Source organism: Saccostrea echinata, unplaced genomic scaffold (assembly GCF_033153115.1).
Source record: "Saccostrea echinata isolate AGI-Se365-2 ecotype Australia unplaced genomic scaffold, CSIRO_AGI_Sech_v1 ptg000007l, whole genome shotgun sequence".
Lineage (NCBI taxonomy): Eukaryota > Metazoa > Mollusca > Bivalvia > Ostreida > Ostreidae > Saccostrea > Saccostrea echinata.
This window is the reverse complement of record NW_026889756.1, coordinates 1,939,597-1,953,509: the sequence shown is the minus strand read 5'-3', so window position 1 is coordinate 1,953,509 and position 13,913 is coordinate 1,939,597. Positions and strand designations below refer to the sequence as shown.

Genomic DNA, 13,913 nt, shown 5'->3' with positions numbered 1-13,913 from the left:
AGTAAGGAGTTAATCTTTACGTCGTGGGTTTGACTCCCTCTGCGGGATGTGGAGACCGGTCATTTGCATGAGACCGTATAAACCGAGGTCCCGTGTAGCAGTAGATTCTGGGACGAAAGAGATCCCTCACTGCTCAATGGCCTTGAGTGTCGAGTATAGGTCTGAATTTGCAGCCCTCCACCGGCAAGTGGTGGCGTTTCCATATGATTGAAAAATCTCGAGAGGGACGTTAAACAACACACAAACAAACAAACTATTCCACTCCGGGACGTGGTCCTTCGGATGAGACCGTATAAACCGAGGTCCCGTGTAGCAGTAGGTGCTGGGATGAAAAAAATCCCTCACTGCTCAATGGCCTTGAGTGTCGAATTTACAGCCCTCCACCGGCAAGTGGTGGTTTTTCCATATGAGTGAAAAATCTCGACGGGGACGTTAACACACAAACAAACAAACAATTTCACTACAGAACGTGGAGTATGGTCCTTCGGATGAGGCCGTATAAACCGAGGTTCCGTTTAGCAGTAGGTGCCGGCATGAAGAAAATCCCCCACTGCTCAATGGCCTTGAGTGTCGAGTATAGGTCTGAATTTGCAGCCCTCCACTGGCAAATGCTGGCAGCTCAAGGGACGTTAAACAACAAACAGACAATCAAACAAACATTTTTGTGTCGCCTGCAGAGCAGAGCAGCACTTAGCGATCAATTTACCTGGCGTCTGTCTTGCTGTCCGTCCGTCTGTCACACCTTATATCTCGAGAAATGTAAGAGGTATGGGTTTGATAATTTGCACATATAGCATGACACTATGGCTTTTGTATTTTTCCATGGCTTCCGACCTAGATATCCTTGAACTTGACCTTTGACCTACTTTTCAAAATAACCAATAATGCCGATATACAACTTCTTTTTGATATTTATGAGGTAAGTCTATGCTATTTAGAATGTGCACTGTTTGTCATAAAATATTTTGAAAAATACCAGCGTTACAGTTCACTTGACCTTGACCTTTGACCTATTTTGTAAAATATACTGCGGAGGGTTAAATTTAAATTATGTCTTTTGAAATTACAGAGGCAGGGTTTAATAATTAACAGTTATTATACATGTTTATGATCTCATGACAATGTATTTTGACACTGTATGAAATAAAGAAACCACAAAAACTGAAATTTAAGTACTATGAAAATACAACGGGATCGGTATTCCAAAATGGATGGTGTAGACTGACAATTGCTGATATGAAAGACTGAAGCCTCTTTCGAAGGATTGTTGAAATCACGTACTTAAATAATTTATATATAATTATTTATAATAAATTTATTCAAATTTCATTAATATCCATTTTAGCTTTCAGGGGTTAAGGATTTGCATTTCTATTTGATTGTTAGATTCTATCGCAGTCTTACTATCCCTGGATTGTTTTGTTTTGTTTTGTTTTTTTTTGGCATGAACTATATTAAATGCCTTAGCAAATAAATAGCTGATAACTTTTAGACATAGTTACATCTTTAATGAAGGTAAAAGCAGGCGACACATGCTTTCCTGGGAACACTCTAGTTCTGTAAGAAATCAGCAAAGATAATTAAGCAGAAATTTTTGATGAATAAAATGTTTTTTTTAACCTTTTTTTTATAACGCTGACTATATATACATGTATGGTCTGCTTTATAGAACATGATGTGATAGGGTAACGTAATGCACCTTGTACATGTACTCAAAGATGCCGACGTTTTTCAATATCGAAATTGGACATAAAACATATATACAATAAAATTTGAAACCAGCGAGTTAAAAGTAATAAATTACAACTATATGGAAACGAAATGAAAAAAACATGTGTAAATTTGTCAAGTTGGAAACACTCAGAATGGGTATTGTTGGTATCATACAGACTGTGTCATGGCCTTGACTCAAGTTCAACGTCACTAAGAACAGGATGCTTTTACTGGATGTGTGGTCTGAAAGAACATGTGTTAACTTGTCAAGTCGGTAACACAGATAGGTTTGCGTCTTAACCAGAGTGTGTCATGGCTTGACGCAAGGTCATCTGGACAAGTTCTAGGTCACAAAATAGAAAGTGTACATTATTTTATTGTCTTTCTACTGGCGAAGCATTGCAAGTTGATTGTCCCTTAAAAGATTATTTATCATCTTAGAATATGGCATGACCTTGACTCAAGGTCACTGCTCCAACGGAAGACCTATTCGTTGCTCTGCAACGAGCTCGGCTCTAGTTTGTTTACTTATTTATTATTTGTTTTTTTTTTTTTGTTTTTTTTTTTGTTTTTGTTGTTTGTTTTTTTTTGTTTTGTTTTGTTTTGTTTTTTTTTTTTGGCACCTGACATTATAATACAATAAAATAGTTTCAAAGCAAGGGAAAGATCAGAGGCATTCCGAATATATCGTTCATCTTGCGTTCACCGTTCGTTCACCGTTCACTTTGCGATCGCGTTTGCGCTCCGTTCGCGTTCTGCGTTCGCTCACCGTTCACCGTTCACACATCGTTCACCAAGTTGCGTTCAGCGTTCACACATCGTTCACTCACCGTTCGCTCTGCGTTCGTTCAGCGTTCGTTCACCGTTCAAGTGGGAAAGTAGAACGTTTCAGGGACTGTAATCCATTGATTGCGCGTCGACCCTTTATGACGTCACTGAGAAATTACCGGTACGTCGTGCGTTTATGACGCGAGGAACCTGTATTTATACGGATATAGATATGCATTGCTTTTAGTAGTGTTATTTAAAGGAAAACATTTGCAAATGTAAATATATAGAAATAAGTCTATAAAACTTAAAAAAAATAATCTATTCATATAATCTCTATGTATCAAGTTAAATTATTTTTATAAGAAAAATTAAAGAATTCCCGCTGCTATAGATGGTTTCTGTCCCTCTAGTAGTGCTGCTGAAGGGGAACCCAAGGACTGAGTGAATGTATGTGATTTCCCCTTTCGACAGCAATGGGAATGTATTTATATTCATACAATATTAAATAAACTTGTACTTTTCTTTTCTTCTGGTTGTAAAATTAATGTATATGTATGAATGTGTGTGTGTGTGTGTGTATACAACACTATAATTATCATTATTTATTTTTCATCTACAAGTGTTATTATTATCATGTCATCATCCTGCGAGATAATGTAGGACTAATTTAAGCTATAATTGTACTTCGATGGAGCTTAGTCAGGGCCCCATCCCTGGCAGCTGCCATAAAGATTCGTGTAGGGAATTCAAATGTTATAGCATAGGTCTGGGAAATAAAATAGAAAAAAATAGTCATTGCATAGTTCATGTAGCGAGTGTTAGATACTGAAGTTGAACTTAAATTTTTTTTCGGGGGGGGGGGGGGGGACCCACTTTTTTCTTCAAGGAAGTTTTTTTTGCTCTTAATTTACTGGGGAAATTTTCTTTTGAATGCCAGCACCCTACCCCCACCAACACTCGTACATTGTGTACCTCTTTTAAATATGATCATAGTCATGCGATGTCAAACAAGAGGCCCATGGGTTACATCTCTCACATGAGCTCATTGGCTAGGAAGAAGCAGAAATAAGTTCAGTATGGAACGGGGGGGGGGGGACTTTAATTTACACTACCTCAGGATGCTTCCATATCAACATTACTAGTCATGGCTTTGCTGTTTTTAAACAGAAGAATTTTAAAGATTTTTTTCCTGCTTTTTTTTACAACCTCAAGGTAGCTCATTCTGTCAGAGCTCTCGCTCCGTGATCGGAAGGCCGTGGGTTCGAACCCCGGCAGCGACTGACCTAAGTCGATAAAAAAAAATAGGTAGCAACTGTTCCTTCGCCAAGCGCTCGACACTGTGAAGCGAAAGTTTCGGGTCCTGCGGATGATACCTTAATAACCGAGGCCCCATGTCACGACAGGCGTAGGCACGATAAAGATCCCTCACTGCTAAATGGCCCTAAGTGCCGAGTATAGGTCAAAATTTGAAGCCCTTCACCGGTATATGGTGAAGTCTCTATATGAGTGAAAAATTCTCGAATGGGATGTAAAACAACATACAATCAATCAATCCTATGCTTTCCTATGTAAAACTCTGATCTCTCATTGTGGCCCCACCCTATCCAACCTAAATTTGAAAAAAAAATGAATCTACACCACCTGAGGATGTTTCTATAATAATATGACTAATCATGGCTTTGCTGAAGATTTTTTTCAAGATCCTATATTCTTTTTTCTTATGCAAAACTTAATTGACCCTCTGTTGTGCCCCCATGATTTGAACAAACTTGATTTTACAATACGTAAGGTTGCTTCTGTATAAATATGATTAATAATGGCTTAATTGTTCTTGAGAAGATTTTAAAGATATTTCCTATGTACAAGCATTTCATAGTAGAAAAGGATTTACCAAGAGAAAGTTTCAAAAATGTAATTACAATGTAAGCAGTAATTAATTAACAAAGATTGCATTGAAGTCTATGGGGACAAGCGATTTTTTTTAAAATGAAAATTCAAATAATAAGAATATCAAAAAATACTGTGTTGGAAAGATGCATTAAAGCATTAGAAATAGAATGACAATTGAAAACCAGATAAGTTTTTTAAAATTGACTTTTTTATTAATTAAAAACAGAGGGAGATAACCCTTACCAAAATTCAAGGTCATAAATTAGGACACATCCCACCCTTACATGCTTAGCCTAATAGTAATAAATGGAAATTATGTCCAAATATACTGAGTATTAAACACCTACACATATGTTATGTATTCAATTTCATTGAATCTGTTGCTATTAGGGATGGAATACCTTAACTTCTTTATTGCTGATTCAGCATTCAACTTCCTCAGCTAGCTACTTTCCCAAAGCTTTGCCTTATATACCCTTTAGTTTGGCTAGTCCATTCCATGGGTTGTCAGGTCATTCCGTTATTTGAGGTCTCCAACGAGTTTTACTCAAATACCCCTTAGCAATTACACCTATATAAAACTACGTAAAACTTAAACCCCTGTTTTGGCCCTGATTGAATGAAACAAACTGGAATCTACACTATCTGAGGATACTTCTATTATAATATGACTAATCATGGCTTTGGTGTTCTAGAAAAGAAGATTTTTAAAAAGACATTTCATATATATTCCTATGTAAAACTTCGACGCCCTCCTGCGACCCTGCCCTACCCCCGGGGGTCATGATATGAACAAACTTGAATTTACAGTATGTAATGAAGCTTTCACATAAGTTTCATCTTTTCTTACCCAGTTGTTCTTGAGAAGAAGATTTTTAAAAGATGCACCAAAGTTTCACGAAATCTTAAATATCTCCCCTTGAAAGAGGGTGCGGCACTGCCTGTGAACAAACTTTAATCCCCTTCACCCAGGGATGCTTTGTGGAAAGTTTGGTTGAAAATGACCCAGTGGTTCTTGAGAAGAAGTCGAAAATGTGAAAAGTTTACTGACTACAGACGACAGACGGACGTCGGACACTCTTTAATCAGAAAAGCTCACATGAGTCTTCGGCTCAGGTGAGCTAAAAAGGAGACCGATTCTTTATATGAGACAGTATAAACAAAGCTTAGATGCTAACAAGAAGAAAAAAATTAAGATCCCTCACTGCTCAATAGCAATACGTTCCGGAACAGATCTTCCACTGTCAATGCGTGGTAGCCTAAAATGATTAAAAAATAATTCTGGAAGAAGTGAAGAGCAAACAAAGAAACAATCAAAGGCCCAGGATGGCCCAAACAATGACCCTAAGGTAGAGTCGGAAAGTTTTACATAGGTATATTTATTTAGCAAAACTTTAAAAATCTTCTCTAAAGCAGCAAGGTATTATATAATTTGCAACATTATTCATAAGCTCCATGTAGTCTAGGTTTGACTTACCGGTATGTTGAATCGTGTTCACCAAGGGGTGAGACCACAAAAATGAATTCATCAGAGGGAAACAATGTAAAAATAATAATTGAAGGACTCCAGGGCTAGAGTGACTCAGACAGCCATTGTGGCCCTTGGTATTCTTGCCTATTGTAATATTAATGAATCAGACATAAATCATTAATGTCTTCCTACTCTCAGTGCATGTATATATAACATATAATATTTTGGTCACATCTCTTCTTGGTATAAGGCAGTAAGCAGTTACATGTATTTGATTTTTTTTACTTCACCATTTCGTAATTCAGCCGAAAAGAGGTTGTCTCTAGTGTCTATACAAATAAACCCGAAGGATTAAATAGATCACACAAAACAATGTAACGGAGGAACTGTCCATCCTTATCTAGGATGTGGATACAGTTATTTTCGGACGTCAGGATTTGGCTCTGACTGTCTGTTGTGATGTCAAGTGGATGAAAACATTCTTTGGTATTTGAAAACGAAGTTTTCCAGCCTGATTAACTACTGCCACTTCACTTGCTCTCTTATCAGTCATACAGATATTCAGATTTCTGTTCTCACTGATGTATTAAGGAAAAGTATCAGATGAATAGAGAGTCTTCCCTTTGATTTCAAACTGAATGGCTTGTTTCTCTATTGAACAGGAGTATCGGACACATTTTAATAGTATATAGTCAACCCTGTACATGGTAACCAGGATGTCACCAGAGGAGATACTACAGATATAGCAGCGAGGTTTCCACCCCTGTTGTCTGACCACCTCCTGGGTCTGTTATTCTTCATTATGTTTATAGTTTTTGCATCACGGTCAGTATACACTATATCCCCACTTCCTGTCACTGTCACTGTTACATGGTTTCTTCCCTGACTTAAATCGGTTTGAATTGACTTTCGTAGTTTGCCTTGCAGGTTGTGGAGTTTTATGAGTTTGTCATTCTCATGTGTCCAGATTTCTTCATCACCGAGACAGGTAACATTGTATAGTCCACTATACTCTGTGCGTATGGTGTAGATAAGCTGTGGTTCATCAAACAGTGGATTCAATGGAAGACAGAATAATCTTAAGCTTCTAGTGACACCATGGTGTAACCATGTTCTTCTGTGGATAATGCTGACAGAGAACCAAACATTTCATAGAGCTGTTCTATATTGATTTTCTGAGGAGAGAAAACTGGTAATGAAACACTGACTTCTGGAGTTAAAAGTCTGAACTCTGCATTTCTGGATCTGCATACAGCAGCTAAAGAGATGTCTTTGGTTCAAGAATTTTATTCAGATCATGAATACTCTGCTTTTGTGCGACTTCACCTTCCTGTTTATTTAGTGCAGCCAGATGTTTTGTTTTGAACTTATCCATTTCAGATTTTTGGTTGTTGACCTTTATGTCAATTTCTATGAGCCAGTTTTCTCCTTGTTTCTTAACAGCTACTGTCAGTTTCCCAAAGTGTTTTCCAAGTTATCTTTTTATGGTTTTTATGCTTGATGCAATTTCTTCATATTTTGGATATATTCTCACCTCAAGTTCCCTCAAGTCCTTTTCTATATCTTCTGTTTTGGAGCTTCGTTTTTCGAAAATATCTGATAAAGAGTGCCCTTTATGTTTCGCTGAATAGACAGGTATGTCGCAATTATCACAATAAAGTTCACAGTTCTTTAAATGCACTTGACATTTAGGGTTTTTATGAGTTAAAATTCTTTCTTCATATGGCACGACTCTGTGATTTTGGACGATTCAGAAAGATGTCCTCCAACACAGGTCATACAAAGATTGATAATACAAAGTTCACAATGACTTTGCACCATACGGGTCTGTTGCAACCACTACTGAAATAACGTCTACTATTGAATTAATTATTTCAATAGTGGTTGAAAGTGCATTTTAAAACCAAACATAGGTTGCAACCACTATTGAAATAACATTCACTATTGAAATAATTATTTCAATAGTGGTTGACAGTGCATTTCAGAAGCAAACACGGGTTACAACCACTGAGGAAATAATGTTCACTATTGAAACAATGATTTAGATGAAGGTTTTCAATGCATTTCAAAACCTAAACCAGGTTGCAACCACTATTGAAATAATGTCCACTATTGAAATAAAAATTTCAATAGTGATTGAAATAATGATTTCAATAGTGATTGAAATCATTATTTTAATAGTTGCTGACAATGATTTCAATATAAAAACCAAATTGCAAGCCTCATTGAAATAACCTCAACATTGGAAAAAACTATAAGGATAAATTCTTCATTATGTTTTCCAACATAATAAATGAATTAATTGAGTTTAAAATATGATATGTAATTTTTATGTTTTAATTTCTGTCCAGAAATACTACTAATACACAGATATCTGTGATTTAACTGATCTAGTAATTTTAAGTAATTTTGTTATATAAGGTTCATTTTTGTTATAAATTGCGGAAAGTAAAAGATTATAAATACAGATAGTTGTAGAAATTAGAATATCTACATTAAAAATAGGAAAGAACACATCTATTGATATTTAATATGTCTACAAACTTTCTAATGAAAAAAAAGGTTTGTTTTTTTTTATCAAAAGGATATAGAATAGAAGTAAATTCTCGCTTATATTCTTGGGTTTGCCTACACTACTAATATGTATAGTAAATCAAACGTTTCTAGTCAATACATTAAAATCAACTATTTGGGAAAGCTAAGTATAAGTGTTATAACATCAGAGGTCGTTATTTCAATAGTGGTTCCACATATAAAACCGCTATTGAAATAATTATTTCAGTAGTCATCGTTATTTCAATAGTGATTGCAACTTGGTTTAGGTTTTGAAATGCACTCTTAACCACTATTGAAATAATTATTTCAATAGTGAACGTTAATTCAATAGAGGTTACAAGCTGTGTTTGGTTTTGAAATGCACTCTCAACCACTATTGAAATAATTATTTCAATAGTGGTTGCAACACGGGTTTCACAAAAGTCACACCATAGGGTTTCTTGAATAATCCAAATTTCCAGTAAATACAATTTAGCAAAAATCATAAATACTCCCCCCCCCCCCCAAAAAAAAAAAAAAACCAAAAAGACTTGCTTTTTACAAAATAATTAAAAGACACTGGTACGTAAAGGATACTCATATTGAAGATAGTATTTACTGAGAAACATACATTTTCACTGTCATATATACATGTAATTCAACATCCTACATTATTTTGCCAGATTTTGAATTTTTGCAAAGAACTTTTGATTATATTGCAGAGAAGCTTATCAGTGAATTCCAGTCAGTCAACCTTATCAAGAAGTTAATTCACCATTGAACAATGATTAATTACCAAGTCATATACGTAAACAGCACAAATGTTAATTAAATGACAAGGTTACATGTATGAACTGCCTTTCATGGCTCCTGGAAACTGATATGACTCCCTAGTTCTGCTGTCTACATCGACTTGATTCCTGATCACGTGATTTAAATACCTACAGTTTTTGTTTTAAAATAAGCATTGATCACTGTTTGTTTGAAAATAGTACAAGACATTTAATGTTGACTATTTGCGGTTTAACTTGCTGTTTACACACCATAAATAAAGGTTCATTTGGGCTTTTCTGATCGAAATTTTCCATTGTCTGTTGTTGCCAGTGTTTGTCTCACAAACCTTTACATTTTTTTTATTTCTAGAACCGCTGGGCCAAATTTTGCACATATTTAATTTAATGGACTATGCGGTATGTTCAGATTGTCATATCATTGCATTGCACGTTTGGTTTTGATTTAAATTGTAAGTTATGTACTAAAACTGTATTCTGATTTATTCAACACGCTATATCTCTTCCAAGCATTTGTTAAGAAATCTTGTAACGTAATCTGTGGCATTTTTAATAAGCAGCTGTGTGACGGTACATATTGTCATTATGTACATATTGTCGTCGGCGATATAATTGAGGCTGGGGTCGACATTTTAGCTCACCTGAGTTGAAAGCTTCTTCTCTACAGGACCAAATTCAACCAAACTTACAACAAAGCATCCCTGGATAAAGGGGATTCAAGTTTGTTCAAATGGAGATCTATGCCCTCTTTCAAGGGAAGATAATTTCAAAATAGTGAAAATTTAGTGACATCTTTTAAAAATATTCTTCTCAAGAACCACAGTGCAAGAAAAGTTGAAACTTACGTGAAAGCTTCATTATAAATTGTTGATTCAATTTTGCTCAGATCATGACCCCCAGGAGAAAAGTGAGGCTACAATAGGTGATCAAAGTTTTAACTAAGAATATATAGGATAAATCTTTCAAATCTTCGTCTCAAGAACTACTGGGCCCCAAGGGTAATAAGGTGGGGGCCACAATTGGGAATCTCAGTTTTACATAGGAATAGTTACAGAAAGTCTTCAAAAATCTTCCAAAGAACAAGCCCATGGCATGATTAGTCATGTTCATATGGACACATCTCCAAGTAGTGTTGATTCAAACTTCTTAAAATCATGACCCCCGAGGCTAGGAGGGGCCACAATGGGCGGTCAAATTTTTACATAGGAATATATAGGAAAATTCTTTTAAAATCTTAATGATTAGTCATATTTATAGAAGCATCTTCATGCGACATATACCGCTGGACGACAATATTAGCAGTAAGGGCAGGTACACATTATCACCGGCGACAGTATGAATGGGACGACAATGTGTACCTTTACAATCACACTGCATGAAATAGCACTCTAGACACGTCAGCGTGATTTTCACACAAATTACATTCATATAACGACTCTAAAAACTACCAAAAAATCTTTAAGCAACAGCATCTGTGGGGCAACAATATGTGCAGTGAGGTTAGGCTCATAATGTCACCAGCGACAATATGTATGTGTATGTGCAACGTTTTAGCTGGCAACAATATGTGCCGATAGAGGACAGTAAGTTCAGTGAAGGTAAGTACATATTGTCGCCGACGAAATATGTACAGAACGACAATATGTACCGTCACAAACTGTTACATATGTAAAATGCCTTTTTTATTCTGTTGTTCCTAAAAAGCAATGAAGGTAGTACGATCCCCAAGTTCTGAAATCAGGTGATCAAGTAATCGACAAAAATGTCTTTGAATTATCAAAGTAATTTTTTTTTACCCATGGTATTACTTCAAATTTCATCATTATAGTTCATCAAATGATTTAGGAAAAATTAACAAATTTCGGATATATTTTCAGGAAACGCGAATAAAAGTACCTCCTATGCTTTTCCAATTGAAAATTTTTCAACAAATATAAATTAAATTAAACAAGAGGCCCATGGGTCACAACTCTCACCTGAGTTACTTTGGCCCTGTTGTTCTTCACCAGATTTTCCTCTTGTAATAATACCAACTGCGGTAACACCCTACCCCGGGGGTCATGATTTGAACAATTTAGAATCTACACAACACCAGGATACTTACACATAAGTTTCAGCATTTCTGGTCCAGTGGTTTTTGAGAAAAAGATTTTTAAAGATTTTCCCTATATATTTCAATGTATAAATTGGATTCCCTATTCTGGCCCCACCCTACAACCGGGGTCCATGCTTTGAACAATTTAGAATCTACATAACCCCAGGATGCTTCCACATAAGTTACTTCTTTTCTGGCCCAGTGGTTCTTGAGAAGCTTGTAATGAGATGTTAATCAGCTTCACAGTGTCATTGATATCTGATTTAGGAGTTAATCGAAGAGGACATGGGTTTCTTGCAAATTGTTAACTTTCCAACTCGGAATGACAACATCCTTACTTATTCAGTAATAACAGCCCATCTTATCAATCGCTGTGAATCATGCCAGGAATTAGTGATCAAGTGGCATATTTTGTGATAGCTAGCATTTTTAAAGCAGGTGCAAGTAAACAGCCTCAAAAACATACGATCTTCCAATGGAACAAAGCTGACATGGATGAAATCCGAAAGAGAGCAGCGACATATCTCGAGTAGTTTTCTGGAAATTTCATCGCACATTAGACGTCAACATCATTTGGTTTCACTTAAGTTACCGGTGTCTCTGTAAATGGTTTGTTGAAGCTTCTGAAAGATCTTAACCCAAGCGAAGCAAGTGAACCTGTGTATATACCCTAATGACTTATGCAAGAGGCAGCACCTCATCTAGCACCAAATCTCGCGTGTATTTCCCAAACCTCCATCAATCAGGGAAAATACCTTAGGACTGGACAAATGCACCTTAGCACCAGTCTACAAGAAAGTAGACCGTAACCAGCCACCTAACTACTGTCTCTTAACTATTATTTGCTGTAAGATCATCTAACACATTTTTCATGCTCAAGTCTGTACTATCTCGATTTCTTTCGGACTTTCAACACGGTTTTCGAAAACGCCGCTCTAATAAGACACAGCTTATCCTGCTTCTTATAACCAATCGAAAAATATTGGCTACAGGAAACAAACCGATGCCATTCTTCTGGATTTTTCTAAGGCTTTTGACATAGTTCCATAAAGGCGCCTAATTCACAAATTCCATCAGTATGGAGTTAGGGGAAACATTCTGGATTGGATATAACACTTCCTTTCGGAACGCACTCAGACAGTAGTCCTCGATGGAACCACATCCAGCTCACATGATGTCACATATATTCCTGGTGTACAACAACGACATGTAAGAAGTATTTAGTCCACTGCTCGACTCTTCGCGAATATTTGCCTTGTCTACAAACAGATTAAGACGGTAAAAACTGTGCTAGCCTGTAAGAAATTTACTGATCTACAGGAGTGGGAGCAAAAATGATTGATGCAGTTCCATACTGAGATGTGCGAGGTTATTACCATCAGAAATCGAAAGCATCCAATTCAATATTTCTATACCATCCATGGCCATCATGTCTACAATGCCAAGTACCTAGGAGTCACTTTCATCAAGTTCATGTCACGGAATCCCCAAGTGGACAACATTACGAACAAGAGGCCCATGGGCCACATCGCTCACCTGAGCACATTGGCTAGGCAAAAGCACAAATCAGTTCAGTATTGAAAAGATTACCGGGGGGGGGGGGGGTACCTGATGATGCTTCCATGTCAATATAACAAATGGCTTTGTTGTACTTGAGAATTAAGATTTAAAAAAAAAATCCCATATATTCCTTTGTAAAAATTTGATCCCCCATTGTGGCTCCTCCCTATCCAAGGGGTCATCATTTGAACAAACTTGAATCTTCACTACCTGAGGATAATTCCATATCAATATGACTAAACATAGCTTTTCTGTTCTTGATAAGAAATATTTTTTCTATATATTCTTATGTAAAACTTTTGATCCCCCACTGGGCCCCACCCTATCCCCCCCAGGGGCCATGATTTGATCAAACTTGAATCTACACTATCTGAGGATGCTTCCATATATATGACTCATCATGGCTTTGCTGTTCTTGAGAAGAAGATTTTTAAAGGTTTTTCCTATATATTTCTTTGTAAAAATTTGACCTTCCATTGTGGCCCCGCCCTACCCCTGGGGGTCATGATTTGAACAAAGAGCTAGGTTCACTTTATGCATAAAATGGCCCTGTAGATATACCAGTTTATTGACCAATACCCCGTGTACCATTTTCAACATTAATATAAAGAAGAGACTTAGTGCTTTCAGTTTATACAACAGAATTTCCTTTGAATAGTCCAGGCATTGAAAAACAGGTTGTGTGAAATTGTAATATTATTGAATTTTGCAGAAAACAGGTGTTTTGAGAACCTTCAGCAAAGAAATAAAATATGAGCACACCCCTCAATCCAAAAATTAAAATATGCTTTATAATCTTCATAAATAGTTCTTTTATAATATATTTACACATTTTAGATCGGAGGTTGTGCTGTATACGAAATATTGAAAATTGGCATCATATTTTGGCCATTTTTGAAGAAATATTCAGGATATGTGGATAATGACGCAATTCATGACGTCATAATGCATTAACTAGAAAGAAAATTGCGTCATTTTCAGTATATATTCATTCACCAAATGCTCAAGTATTATTTATTACCTTGTTGACTAAAACTATACAGTTTTGTATTTTCAGAAATTCACAGGGCCAAAAAGGCCCTAAGTG

The 13,913-nt window shown here is 36.3% G+C and overlaps 1 protein-coding gene across 1 annotated transcript; it reads right to left on the bottom strand.

Annotated features, from left to right (window-relative positions):
* Nucleotides 1–6,275: 6,275 nt before the first annotated feature.
* Nucleotides 6,276–12,768, bottom strand: LOC133180603 (uncharacterized). Its single transcript, XM_061315078.1, has 3 exons — nt 12,716–12,768; nt 6,558–6,974; nt 6,276–6,423 (listed from the first exon to the last, which is right to left on the bottom strand). The coding sequence occupies exons 1-3, from the start codon at nt 12,766–12,768 to the stop codon at nt 6,276–6,278; spliced, it is 618 nt and encodes a 205-aa protein (XP_061171062.1).
* Between the last annotated feature and the right edge of the window lie 1,145 nt (nt 12,769–13,913).

Coding starts and splice junctions, on each gene's coding strand:
- LOC133180603 (XM_061315078.1), bottom strand. CDS start 12,768: ATGTTGTCCACTTGGGGATTCCGTGACATGAACTTGATGAAAGTGACT. Junction 6,975..12,715: donor TTGATGAAAGTGACTCCTAG/GTACTTGGCATT, acceptor GTTCTCTGTCAG/CATTATCCACAGAAGAACAT. Junction 6,424..6,557: donor TCTCCTCTGGTGACATCCTG/GTTACCATGTAC, acceptor TTAATACATCAG/TGAGAACAGAAATCTGAATA.